Below are 13,992 nucleotides of genomic sequence, written 5' to 3'. Positions count from 1 at the left end.
GACCCTGCACTTAAGTATGAACTTCCTAGGATAAGCACAGCAGAGTTGGTAGGTTTACATTAGTTTTTAATGTTTTATCTGTGTACTTGTTCATTTAGCTCTTGATCAGTGCCAAATCATGCCAAAAACACTCTAGGTTCTACTTACCATGAAAAAGCAGTTTCAGTTGACTAGAACTCTAGAAAAAACAAACAAAAAAAAAAAGCAATTTGCAGCAGGGTGTGTGACGTACATCACGGGCTACTGAAAATGTCAACTTTTTAGTCACATCTGTCTTTGTGACTATAATGGAACGTCAACACTCCCAACAGCAGGTCAACATGTCAGTGACCCGTTTACACAGCAACAGATCTTAAAGGATAAAAGACAAACACCTTTAAAAATTAAAAAGTTTATTCAAATACACTGCCCGACAAATTAAAAAGGGTTTACAAAACAAGGATAAAATAGCTACGTAGTTTATGGATCGACAAAAAAAAAGAAAAACAAAGAAATGGGTAACCAAGGGCACATGGAGATATGAAGAATGTGTGTTTTTAAAACAAAACAAAAGATCATTGGTAAAGGGGCTGAATGTGTAAGTGTGTTAGCTCAACTTCTACAAAAAACTTTTAAGCGTTGCGGTCGATGCGGACGTCCACCTCTCGGCCGTTGATTTTGGTTCCGTTCATCATCCTGCAGGCCTTCTCGGCGCTCTCCGCAGTGTCGAACCTCACCGTGCCGCATCCCTTTGACCTCCCGTTCTCCATCTTGATTTCTGCATACATCACCTGACCTGTAGCGGACGACGTGGGGAAAAAAAAACATTTAATCATGGCTATTAAATCCAACAATGACGATCATGATGGTCTGCAGTTCCCTGGGAGCACTAATGAAGTGTTCAATCATACAGGGTGATTCTGTACTTTTCTCCTTCCTGGTTTTGAGGAAGGGTTCAATCTAACAGAGTTTTGTCTATGCTGGCCATTGAGGAATTATCTGATTTCCCTCTGTAAAAGTGTTTGTCAGATGGCATAGTAGAAATAAAATGTGATCAAATGAACACTATTTAGAAGACATACCACAATGGCTGAACTTCTCTTTCAGCTTTTGCCAGGTCAGATCGTAGGACAGCTGCAACACAAAAGGTCAACATTTTATATGTTGAAACGTGAGTGTCAAACTAAAACCCCAAAAATAATTTCTAGAAATAAAGGCCTGGTAACTCAACAAAGTTGTTTCTCCACACTTACATTTCGCACAAATATGACGCAGCCTCCTTTGGACCTGTCAGACATCCCACCCATCCCCCCACCGCCGCCGCCGCCACCGCCTCCAAACCCTCCGAAACCACGGCTCATGTCCATCCCCGACATCCCCAGACGGTCAAAGTTGGAGCCCATTCGGTCCATGGACATATTGCCCATCCCACCACCTGCAATGACCAAAGAGATAGTCAAATATAATGAGCTTTGTATGCTTATGGGTAAAATGCCACTTTCCAATTGTTACAGGACGTTCACAGCTGTGCGAATATGTAGCCTGTGCCACCAAACAAACTCGTAAAATAATCCTTACTTGTGTAAATGTAAAAACCTCTCCCCTCATTTGTGTGCGTAAACAATTAATTCTGCTAAAGACACCCTTGTTCACATAAATGGTGTCAACAAATCACAAGAAAATGTCACACGAAAATCACTAGAGTGCTTGCAAGGAGGCAGGAAAAACAACAAACCAGTGCAATGAAATTGCATTGAGAAAGTGTGCAATTGAAACCATTTCAGAGGTCTGGATGGTACAAACTAAATCTGCAAATAATAGGCTTTCCTTGGTTCTTGTGCATCCGACTTCTGCCCTGTGAGCACCAGGTACGAAGCAATCAACTCCGTTTTAACGGCTAAACAGGTTGACATGCAGAGCATAAATGCACAATTCAGTCTTTTGCTGACAGTATGATACATAAGTATTGTTAACCTAAGAATTTCAAACAGAACAAACAGCATTTGTCTTTAAATAAATGTGTTTCAATTACAGTAATTACAGAAGAGAGAACAAACCAACATGGACAAATATTCCTACTTCGGGCTATAATGGTCACCGCGAAATTACAACTGATAAATGATAGGACTGCAAAAATGCAGACATGCAGTGTGATGATGCTGTTGTGTCTCCTGACCGTAGCTTCAATGACCACCTCACCAACAAAAAAAAAAAGAAAAGAAAAAAAAGTCAATTTGACTGCCCAGTAGTCAATAGGAAATGTGGCAGCCTGCCAACACTGAACTTGGCCGTTATTAGTACAAGTTCATCTTCTGCCAGAGATTGGATTTATTCGGTCTATTTTGACAGTCAGTAAAAACATCAGTGCGAATGGAGCTCGAGCTTAAAACCATCAAACTGCACCCTCAGTTGATATTAAATGTATGAGTCGTCTCTATAAACGTTGCATGACGAAGAGTCCTGAGAGTTTTATCTTTAGTCACATTATTCATGTCATTTGTCAGAACTACTCAGCTGATGTCTCGTCCACGAGCTCGCCGACTGTCTGCATGTTGGTACATTCATCACTATGAGGAATAACCGAGCTGTCACAACAATAAAGGAGTGTATAAAACCATTCAAATGTAGGAACATGTAGTTGTAACTCACAAATACCTGTATTACTCATGATTGTACACCCAGTGTTTCTGTCCCGTCACTGTCATTGCAGAATGTTTTCTCATAGCCAGAACTCCCGAAATACAGTTAAGGCATGTCAACTTGGCTTGATACCCATCCTATTGCAAACAGCGGTCCAATCAGACAAGAGGTGACATTTGCTTGTCGAAAACTACGTAAAAACAAAACAACTGCAAGATAGTGAAGGTTAAAGCATATGGAAACATGAACTGACCCACTCGCTGCACATTTTGTCCAACACTCTCCTGCCACAAACATCGAAATAAATTGTGCTCGTCAAAAGGCAATAAGTCGTTGATACATCTTACATATATAAAAAAACATTTGTTGACTCTTAAAAATAATATTTTGGGGGGAAAACACAAAGCCTATGAATGATCAGAGAGTATGTGAACTGAATGTTTGTTGTACCTAATCCAGTCGCCAGGTGGCCCATGCCACCGCTGCTCATGCCACCTCCGAAAGTTCCACCTACAGGAGACACAGCAAGTTGATGGGGATTAGATTTAAGGGCCCACTATGGAATAGTCACGTCTGTAGGGATGTATATTAGATTTGGCCTGTGTCCTGGCTCTTAGTCTTGAGTCTATATCAGAGAATCAAGAGTTTTGTGAGCTGCCGGAGAAGAAATTGACACCGTTCAGAGAACTACCCGGCTGTTGCATAATAGTCGAGACTACTTGCATTACACACCCCCTCCGGAGTATCTCAAACCACAAACCAGAAGTAAAAGTTCTGTGTTTCCATCTTCAGCCTTTGTACTGCAAATAACACGTCTGGAGAGGGGGGAAAAATGCAGTTTTGAGCTGGGAAGTCCCACATGTGTCTTTAAATGTGACTTCAGCCTGTTACCAGCATGTTTGCACACAGCAGCTTTGTTATGACAATGTAGGACGACCTCTTAGTTCTGCAACTGGGTTTGACTCGTGTACTGCATCGTTGTTTGTGGTCTGCAGTCTCTTTCACAGAAACATGCTGATTGCCATTTGACAATGCTTTCCTTGCATCGGGACGGAGGAGGGTGTGGCAAGCAGTTTGCAGGTGTGCATTGGAGAAGACATGCACGAGTCAACCTAAAGAGTCTGATATGTCGGGGTGAAAATGATGCTATTAAGATTTATCCTTTGGTGTTGGGGCACAAAGTATGTTACTAACATTTCAGGAAGACATCCAGGGCTGCAATGGCTGTTGGAAAAAAAGGGCATAATGTGTGACCTTTAAATCACAATGTAATAATGTCAAACAAAAGAGCAAAGCCCAAATAGAACTCAAAAAGTTATGTGCAATGAAAACTCACTAACTCTCCAGAGGAATTCTGGGTATCAGCATGCATCACTCACCCATTCCTCTAAAAGAGTCCCCAAATCCTCGATTCATGCCAAGGTCACTGGGGCCAAAATCACGGTCCATTCCGCCCATTCCTGACCGAAACATATCTCAACACAAGGAAAAACAAACAAAAAAAAAAAAAAAAAAACAACCTTAGACAGCAGCCAATAGCAGATATTAAGGTGTAATGTTTACACTTAAACCTCGGCTTTGTTAGCGAAAACATTCAAACTACCTCCCATTCTGCTAACCGGGGCCATGTCTCTCCCTCCAAAGCCTCCCATGTTGCCCATGCTCTCCATTCCTCCAAAGCCCCCGCCACCACTCATCCCTATCGTCACAAGCAGCAGAGGTTCATCAACACCGCCTCCTCAAGCAATGCTCCTGTACAGACAATACTTAAGAGGAAAAATCTCACCTCCTGCGAGCCTGTTCATTCCACCAAAAGTTGAAACGTCCATTCCTGGGACAGAAGAGAGAACGAGAGACAACCTTGATTCAAAAATAGAAGCTTCAATCGATACTGTCACCAAGTCCACTCACAAGAAGATATATCTTCTTTGTGCTCCTTTTCAGTTATGTAAACAATAAAGACTTTCATGAATTGTGAGAGAAAAAATGAGAAATAGGAGAGAAAGAAAAAGAAAGAAAGAAAGAAAGAAAGAAAGAAAGGAGAAAGAGCAAAAGAAATAAGCACAGTGCATAAAGTGCTGTGGATAGCATTGTGCGAGGATGTTAAGCCCTAAACTTGCTGAACATATTTGAAGGGTTACCGACCTCCGGGTCCCATGGCGCCCATGCTGCTGCCTCCACTGCTCAGACGGTTTGCATTTATAGGCTGGCCGCCAGGTCCAAGACCCATACCGATACCACCCAGACCACCTACACAAAAAAAATAAATTCAACTTCACAGCACAGGTGTTTCTAACACACGCAGTGGATTTTTTGGGGGTTAATAACATCAAGAATTCGGGTTACTAAAGTTTAATAAAAAATCAATTGGAATTTGGGGATATCTAGAAATGACCCTTTACTGCATCTGCAATGCACCAATGCTCGGGAATAGAAGAACTGCTTGCAGAATACTTAACACCGAAGCTACACTGACACTGCCATCGGGTAGAGCAGATGGTAACTATTCAGCCATGTGCCCTCTTGTTAAGTCTGACGAAAAGTTCAAGTCTTTAGGTTTAGTTGAGTCTTGAATTTCAGAACATTTAAAATCTATTTTTAGAATGTTTTTTCCTGTCGACTTCACATACGTATAGCACCACATACAAGTCATTTCTAGGTGCTTTTAGCAAATAGAACCCCAACAAATAATGTAATAATGTCAAACAAAACGACATTAACATGCTACTTTGTCGATAAGATCAATACAGGTATTAAGATTTGACTCACGTGGCAACTGAGAGGATTTTTCAATTTGACGAAAATCATCAGGGGGGAGAGACTTCTCATCCTGTAAGACCACATGATGAGGTGCTGTTAGTTTTTCATTTCAACTTTTCCAGAACTGGAGTTAGATTATAACAAAAACAACTCACCATTTTAACATGCATTTGTCTCTCAAACAGCATCTGGCCATTGAACATGGCTGAAGTCCAGCATTAAGGAAAGTGTAACAAGAAAACCGTAAAGTTTCTTTTATAAAAAAATATAATAAAAAGAGTTCGTTCGTGTTCAGTCTGGAAGGATACATATCGCCTGGACAGCTTCCAGCGGCTGCTCGAAAGTCACGGTTCCCATGCCACGGCTCTTGCCATCATTATCCTCTTTCACATCGGCTCGTTTCACCACTCCTGCCATGCTGAACACCTCCTTCAACTTCTTCCAGCCAACCTTGAAATCCAGCTGTGGAACAACAGAGACAATGTCGTCAGTTAAATGCAAACGATCCTTAATGGCCACGCTTCGGAAAGCATTATTTTAGTAATGTCCTCACATTGGCCACAAACACTGTGTTTCCCAGACGTCCAGCCTGCAGCCCGTGGATGACTTCAGGGGGGATGTTGGGGTTGTTGGCGATGGAGGGGGGGATGTTCATGACGCCGGGCCCCATGTCTTGCCCACGGACTCCCTGTTGACCTCCTATGCGCTGCAGCACACGGCGAGCGTGTTCACCATCGGGGTCCTCGAGAAAGAAAAACATTCTCAAGTTTAGCTCTGATGAAACAATGTGTGCGCCAAATCAACACTTTTTTTATTTTTTATTTATTTTAAGGATGAATATAAAAAGCGATTCAGGCATTTATACGTAAATGACTGGAAAATAATTTCATTGACATGATATCTCAGAGAACAAGTCATCAAAGTAACAAAACCTATATTTAACTCGACACAGCTGATGTTTACCTCCTTGATGTTAAGTGGCCTTCCACTCAGATCGTGCTTATTCATAGTCAACACAGCTTTCTTCACAAACTCCTCATCTCTGAACTCCACCACACTGTCGACACGGAGAGAGGGAGCGGGTCAGTTCACGCACCAGCGTCATAAAAAAAGGAAATGCAATTCTTTGTTTACGAGAGCAAAGGAGTTACTTACCCACAACCCTAACCAGGGGGGCATCACAGGGGTCCAGGCAACACACAGGGAGTGAACAAAATGGAGTTAAAATCAAAGTAAATCAGAAATATAAGGCATCAACATGCTTCTACATTAGTCTACCAAGTATGTTTGTGCCCACTGACTTAAGCCAGCAGGTGTAAAGTTGCGTTACAATCTACAACAAACATCAAACAATGTTTCATGTACATCTATATGCAATGCAAGTGATGCTGGCTCTATTTGAAAATTAAAGGTAACACATTTGACACTAACAGGTTCCTATGCATTGTAATTTGAACTGAACAACACATTAAAAAAAATATTGCCATTTCAAATGTACACGGTTTATGTTTAATTAATCTTGACTTTATCAGAGAAAATGAGTGAGGGTTACATTAAAATTAAGTTTCTTTTGTCAGAAAATAGAAATACCATGAAAAATATACATTAATAAAACATTACAGGAGTTCCAAGATTGGTTTGTCCCATAGAAATGAAAGCTGTGCCAGATAACAGGAATATTAAAAGAAAAGAAAAAAAAAAGGGGGGGGGATTTTGAGACACGAGGGTCAAATAAGACAAATCACACAACTCACATTTCCCGTTGGAAAACAAGCAAACTGTTTAACCAATTGAAATGACAACAACAAAAGCAAAAGTGTACTCTTAGATGGGTTCATTGGGCTACTTTTCCCAAAGAAATTCAACAGGACATCTCCCTTTCAAAGTGAGTATCAATCATTAGCCATCTATCAGGCTCTAAACACAACCTACAGTATCTCCAGTATAGTAGACCCAAAGAGCAATAGTTTAACAAGAGCCTGCTGAGGGCGTTTAAAACCTCGTGCAGCAAGTTTGCCACATCACTTACCCTTGACTTTCCTTCTGCATCCTTAAAGAGCTCCACGTATGTAACCTCACCAACTACATGAGACATACAAAGGAAAAAATACCAAAAGAACAAAAGGAATTTAAGTCACCAAGTCATCAAGTCGCCGTTGGCCTTGGCAATGCCGCTACAGATGGAGATGTCCCATTAATGGTCAACAGTCAGCCCAGACCAACATCCCACCAGACAACACCATGCCATTCTGGGCAGTGACTGAGACACCCAAAGGCCAAGGCCAAAGAGAAAAACACAGCTACATTAAACCTGGGAAATTCAAAACACTTCAACATGATCAGTTTGTCAACAGGTTCCATTCATGGCAAGTTGAAAGTTTGAAACTGGCCAGGCTTCTTTAGGCCTCCATAATTCAAAAGTTAAAACATTACAAAAAAGAAAAGTCATTCACATGGTCAAGATACACCTGGCAACAGATGCAACAGAAACATTCAACAATCAATTCTACGACAGATTTGAGGTTACATTTTGGAGCTGACAATGCCATAAAAACAAGTGACAATGTAACTACGTTCGTCTTCCTTTACTCACATATCAGCCCAAGCTAAATTAATGTCCATCCAATCATTGTTTTATTAAAACTCCAATAACCTGAAAACACTACATTGGTTCCTTAGTGTCTGCACTAAGTACAACCAAAGAAAGGCTACAAGCTAATTGACTACAGGTAGAAGCTCCATCTGGTAACAAACAGAAACAGGTCAGGAACTTCTAATCAGCTGAAGCGATAGAAAGAAGAGAGAACACCGTCCCCATCGCTGGGAACATTACCTTTCTCGCGCATCAGGTCTTTAATGGCCTGCCACTTCATATCGTACGGGATGTTGCTGATGAACACCCGGTTCCTCTGGGCAACCTTCTTGTCTCCAAATTGTTTATCCTTGTAGGGATGGAAACGGTTTCCTCTTCTGTTCATGAACGACTTATCTTTACCATCGTGATTTTCTTGGGAGGCATTCTCCTCGGCATCTCTACAAAGTGCACAGAGCTGCAGGTCAGAGTTCAGCTTATCCCAAACCCACATATCACACAGTGCATTTGGCAATTCATATATCGAGGCGCAACATATCCTATTAACGTCTTGAAATCTTTCACTTCCACCAAGTTCGGCAGATCACTTCCCCAAAAACTTGTCAAACCTCCAAGTGGAGCTTTCTAGCACCGTTAGCTGTTTGGTGCAGGTTATTATACAATACTTTGGTGTAAGTGGTTGTGCACCAGTCTACATGATACCTCGTTTCAGTCGAACGTCACAGTGAACTGCTCTGCTCCAGTGAGACAATTTTCAAATAAACACAGCAGTGTTGTCAAACTGCTGTGGAGCTGGACTGGTGCAGCGCCACTTACTTGCACAAAACACCAACCAATTGGATCCGGTTCAGACAACCGAGGGGGCAGTTATTGAATTGTTTAACTGACTAGTTGCGCTAATCCACGATTTTGTTTCACACGGTTCCACAACTGTAAGGAATGTGCATTTGTGGGAACAGCAGCTAGGGTGAGTCCATTAAATATTTCCCATATTTTCTTTGCCGGAGGCGGCTCAGACGATTTAAGTCTGAAGTATCAAAAAACACAACAGTGATCAAACTATTAACTCAACAAACAGGAAGCTTGGTGGTGTGTGAAAGAACCACACACACCTCACCAGCCAGCTCACACATTGCTGTGGATGGATCTCAACCACCAACTAGCTTTGCACCCAGTGAATAGACATGACTGTTCCCTCACCAACAGCATTAACACATTAATTCTGTAAAGACTCTGTAAACCCACATATGCATGTCTACTGCACATCCTTCAAATGCATGTTCTTTGCAAACATGGCGACAAGGAATAAATAACTTTGCCAAATTTATAAGATTACTTTTCAAGATACGTTTGAACAACAAAGGATCAATCCACCAAACACACTTGTGGCACTGCAAGCAGTTATAAAATCCTCCTATGCATTCAAAATGAATGACGACCGTGCAGTTATATATATAGATCGTTCACAGAAAAAACACAAATTAAATGAATACAGATTAATGAAAATGTTGACGGGCTTTAATTAAAAAGACGTGTGCAGAAATCAAAACCGCCCAGCAATCATACTTTGATCACTGTAGTTTGGAGATACTTAAGTAGTACTGTCTACAGCAACCCGTGTTTTTAACTTGTTTCATTATTTAATCCTAAAACAAGCCATTGCCCTCACATTAAACAAAGCAGGGGGATGAGTGGTTCACGGCCTGCCAGAATGTCCAACATTTCTAAAGAAATCAATGAAAATATTTCAACATTCACACTTTCAAACTACATATAGTGATAAAGGTATGCCTCGATTCATATAAATTGTTAGCACTTTTAAAAAATTCCGATTAGAAGCGCTTTTAGCAGATTTTTAGCACAGCCGCCCTGAGTTCATTGAGGCTACTTTGCCTCGCGGAGTCGTTGCCAGCTAACGTTATTGTTAGCCTGGTAGGTTTATCCACACACACGACTGGTCAAAGGCAATGCCACCCTTGTTTCCAAACAACATTTTCAAAAGCTGACTATTATATACTGTAGGCTAATCTCATCTATTTATAATACAGTGCGCTAAAAGATTAAATTCAGACAACGGTTAGCATTGGCTAACCCGCAAACGAGATTAGCACTCATTGAATCCGAGTCGCGTTACAATTTAACCACAAGATCACCGCATTCTTGGACCTGTGCAAAAACTCGCATAGCATGCTTTTTTTTTTGTCTTGAATTTTGCACAACATTCGTCCCTCTTTCTCAGCGAACGCTGCTTTTCCCCACAGAGGCAACACGCTGCTCGGCTAACAATAGCCGCGTTGGCATCCACGACTCCATTTTAGCCGAGCGCGCTAACGGCGGCACACGGCAATGAACCGGGGAATGAGATCAGCTCCACCCACGTTTTCACTCCGTTGGGTGTTTCTTGCGAGGTCTCGTCGTGTTCAGGAAGGATCAGGGACTCGGTGGGCTCCTCTAGCTTCGGCTCCGGATCGAGATCTACGATGTCTTCCATGTCGAGATTCGTCCGCACGAAGAGAAAAGACGCCGCTTCGCTACGCAGTTTAAAATGAGCAGGCGAGAGCCGCGCGCCTCTCGCGAGACCTGGGAGCTGTTGCTAGGCAGCCTGGGAGAGCAGAATAGAATAGAATAGAATAGGATAAAATATAATATAATACAATACAATACAATACAATACAATACAATATAGAATAGAGCATGTGCGAATACTGATACTAAATATTAATGTTCAGTATCTTACAGTGGATCCTTGCAGGGTTTCTTAAAAAAACTAAACAACAACAACAACAACAACACACATGCAACCAACCAAACCACCTGGAGCATATTTTTCTTCTAAAAAACAAAACAAAACAATAAATTAAATAACATATTTTACAGCTTGATCATTCTCGACAAGCTTCACGTAAATCCCTCATATTGACACTTTCACATTCACAGACCAATGGAAAGACCACCACTGACCACCACTGGGGGCAGAAGTTGAGGTTTGGTGTCTTCAAGGACGTTCACACACAGACAGGAACCACCAATACTGAAAGACATGGTAATGCAGTTGTGTGATGGATCTTATTTTTCATTAAGTACTACCCATAATACCTCTGTCCTACAGTAGCTATTCCAGGCAGCCCACTCAGAGTTAGACTATAAATGTCCTGACTGTTTGATTAAAATACAGAGCCAAGCCAATTCATCATTGCTGAAACAGTATTGATTGATGCACTTTTACTCTACCAGAGGAATCATTTCATTGTCTCTATACAATCTGTCTCGAGATTTGTAGAGTGTCTGCTGAGCAATACCATCAAAGTAACATCTCTCTGTCTGACTTTTCAAAATCACTACTTCAACAGAAAACTTTGTCCAGCTACTCTATGTTGTTACCTCAACTGTAGAGTCACTAATTCACAGTAAAAGTATGTTTTTGATCTATTGGTTGGGGGACCAAAGTACAGATAAAATGTCTTGCATGCACAGGAAAAACATGCAAACTCTGCATTGCTTGGCGTTGAACTGGTTTAAGATGTGATTAAAGCTTTGTGAGCGGGACTCATTCTCCCACACTTTCAGAAACTCTGCACTGCATCAATGCATGAAACAATGAACATGCTCAGTATTTTTGCTCTACATATCAAACAGTATCATCTACAGTACAGACAAAGTTAATTTTAAATGGACACCATTAATCAGAGTGACGTCCTCATTTACTCAGACATTTTGTCCTCTTTAGAGAAATGAAAACATGGTCATCCTATCTTAATTTCACTATGTGGGTTGTTGTTTGATTGTTTTCAACAACTAAAGATTTTACTGCCTACTGCAAGATGAGCATGGCACCAAGCGTCCTGGTTAGTGTTTCATGGCATAGCTTGTGACATGTACTCCAAAATCATTAATACATTAATGATTCTTGCACACTCATTCTCTTGTCAAAGCGCGTTCCTTTTCTTTAATCTGATAGATAATCTTCCTGGTTTGGCCAATCAGTCGATTAAAAAAATGTGTTTAAAGTCTGTCAATATTAAGGTTTATGTCAAAAAAAAAAAATAAATTTTAATATTTGATCCAAGTTTGGATTGCAGGGTCTGTTAAAACTCATCCACTGGTCCTCGTGTTGTCATTTGTTTTGCAATGATAACAGCTCAATCACTTTATAACAGACACGTGTCAGTAGTTTGTATGACATTTTGAAGGCATTAGTTATAAACATTGACAGATATGTTTAATCTGACCTTGCCCCCCCCCCCCCCCCCCCACACACACACACACACACACACACACAAACACTCCCACCGTCAGGATATAGTATATCTATCATTTATATCTTTACAAAGAGATTTCTGAGATGTTTGGTTGTAGATATCAAAGTGTGTCTGAGCTTAATGTTTAATTACTAAAGTTTCTGATCTTTCTCATTGCTGGACAGGATCTCAGAAACTTGCACAACCTCTCCTATGATAAACATTTTGCAGCGACAGGTAATAAAGGACAGGTTGCAACAAGTTTTTGCTCCGATCATAAATCAGGCTGACCTGTAAAAAAGCGTTGAGTTTAACTTATAGCCTACAGCACTGGACACGCATCACCCTGCGTATATAAAATCAGGTCAATAAACCGATAGTAGATTTCCGTGAAGACTTGCTGGCATCAAAGAATACCCTACATTCCAAAGTTCCTGTATCGTTCATTCAGTCATTCATTCATTGACCAAGTGTCTTCAAATCTAACTTCCTAAGTCGTCCCTTCTTGTAGATTGAAAATTTTGTAACGTTGCAGCTTTAAACTGTGATGTTACTCCTTGATTAATTAGAATAAATTTATTAGACAATTTATAGATTTTACTACTTCATATAGGCCTTTTGATCCTCTTCATTTTTTCTTTTTAAATGGACTTAAAAATTATTATATGATTAAAATATTGTAGATTATAACATGTATACATCAAAAGTTCAAAAAGTGAAATTTGTATGTATACTCAAGTTTTGGCTTAAACAGAATTAGTAATTGCTGCATGTTAATGATGAGGCCTAATAATACTGACATCTTTAATTTCATACATTTGTCCTTGTCTTTCTCATGAGATTGTGTTGTTACACAAAGTCTTGGTCTGAGTTCATTAACATTAAAGGGGATACTGTGAGGGCAGTTCATAGAGTCACTGTTTTACAGTTCTCAGTATCAGTTTAGCTCCTGGCTTGTTGTCTGTATGAGATAAAAGCTGAACAATCCTAATCCCTGAGTCCTATGGTCACTGGATCTTATTCAATTTTGCTTTATGCAACAGGTTTATGCCTGTGCATATTCCTCTCTCAAAGCCAAGAGAGTCCACAGCCAACTGGTATTCCTTGGCAGCTGTAAGTAAAAGCTTATATCCTGATATCAACAGGCATTATGACTGTCATATTGAAGACAATTACTTAATGTAGGGTCGCATACCAGCCTAGTGGATGACACTATTGGGACACAGGTCAGGCTTTGCGGCTTTTCTGTGTGGAGTTTGGTTTTTATTTAATCTCCTGCTACTCCAGTTTTCAATTCACAGTCCAGAAACATGTGTTGAAGGTGAATTGTTGCCTCTAAAATTGCCTGCTAGTGTGATTGTGTTTGTCTGTGATTGTCTGTCTCTCTGTGTTTGCCCGGCGTTGGACTGCTGACATGTCGAGGGTCTCCTCTTGCTTCACACGCAGTCAGCTGGGATTGGCTCAAAGCCCCATGAGGTCCTTGGTTGGATATGCTTATCGCTTGGTTTGTTACCTACTATAGAAGAAGGATTGGTTTCATTATGTAAGTGAGTCATAAAACCTTTCCGACCGCAAAGTCTCCCAAATGATTTAATAATAATGGAAAATAATTCACACTAACTGTAATTTCCTTGGTAATGGCCTTACTATGATTTGATCAATGACTTTATTTGAAATATTTAAAGACTCCTCTGTCAGTACATCTTGACGTCTGATTTGGAAGATCTGTGAAATAAGTGTGCCTTAAAAATGTATTCTTGAGCTGCGCCACACAGTTTATTT

At 40.6% G+C, this 13,992-nt stretch overlaps 1 protein-coding gene across 1 annotated transcript; it reads right to left on the bottom strand.

Annotated features, from left to right (window-relative positions):
- Positions 1-378: 378 nt before the first annotated feature.
- myef2 (myelin expression factor 2) lies at positions 379-10,514 on the bottom strand. The gene is made up of 17 exons (XM_080458751.1): positions 10,351-10,514; positions 8,213-8,412; positions 7,409-7,461; positions 6,535-6,542; positions 6,343-6,436; positions 5,933-6,121; positions 5,688-5,841; positions 5,535-5,584; positions 5,389-5,449; positions 4,765-4,869; positions 4,406-4,450; positions 4,223-4,318; positions 3,999-4,094; positions 3,070-3,129; positions 1,233-1,414; positions 1,062-1,113; positions 379-775 (listed from the first exon to the last, which is right to left on the bottom strand). Exons 1-17 carry the CDS (start codon positions 10,461-10,463, stop codon positions 612-614), a joined length of 1,722 nt encoding a protein of 573 aa, XP_080314877.1. The 5' UTR covers positions 10,464-10,514; the 3' UTR covers positions 379-611.
- Between the last annotated feature and the right edge of the window lie 3,478 nt (positions 10,515-13,992).

This window comes from Lipophrys pholis, assembly GCF_963383615.2.
Source record: "Lipophrys pholis genome assembly, chromosome: 2".
Taxonomy (NCBI): Eukaryota; Metazoa; Chordata; class Actinopteri; order Blenniiformes; family Blenniidae; genus Lipophrys; species Lipophrys pholis.
Note: the sequence above shows the minus strand (reverse complement) of the source record. Positions and strands in the feature narration are given on the sequence as shown.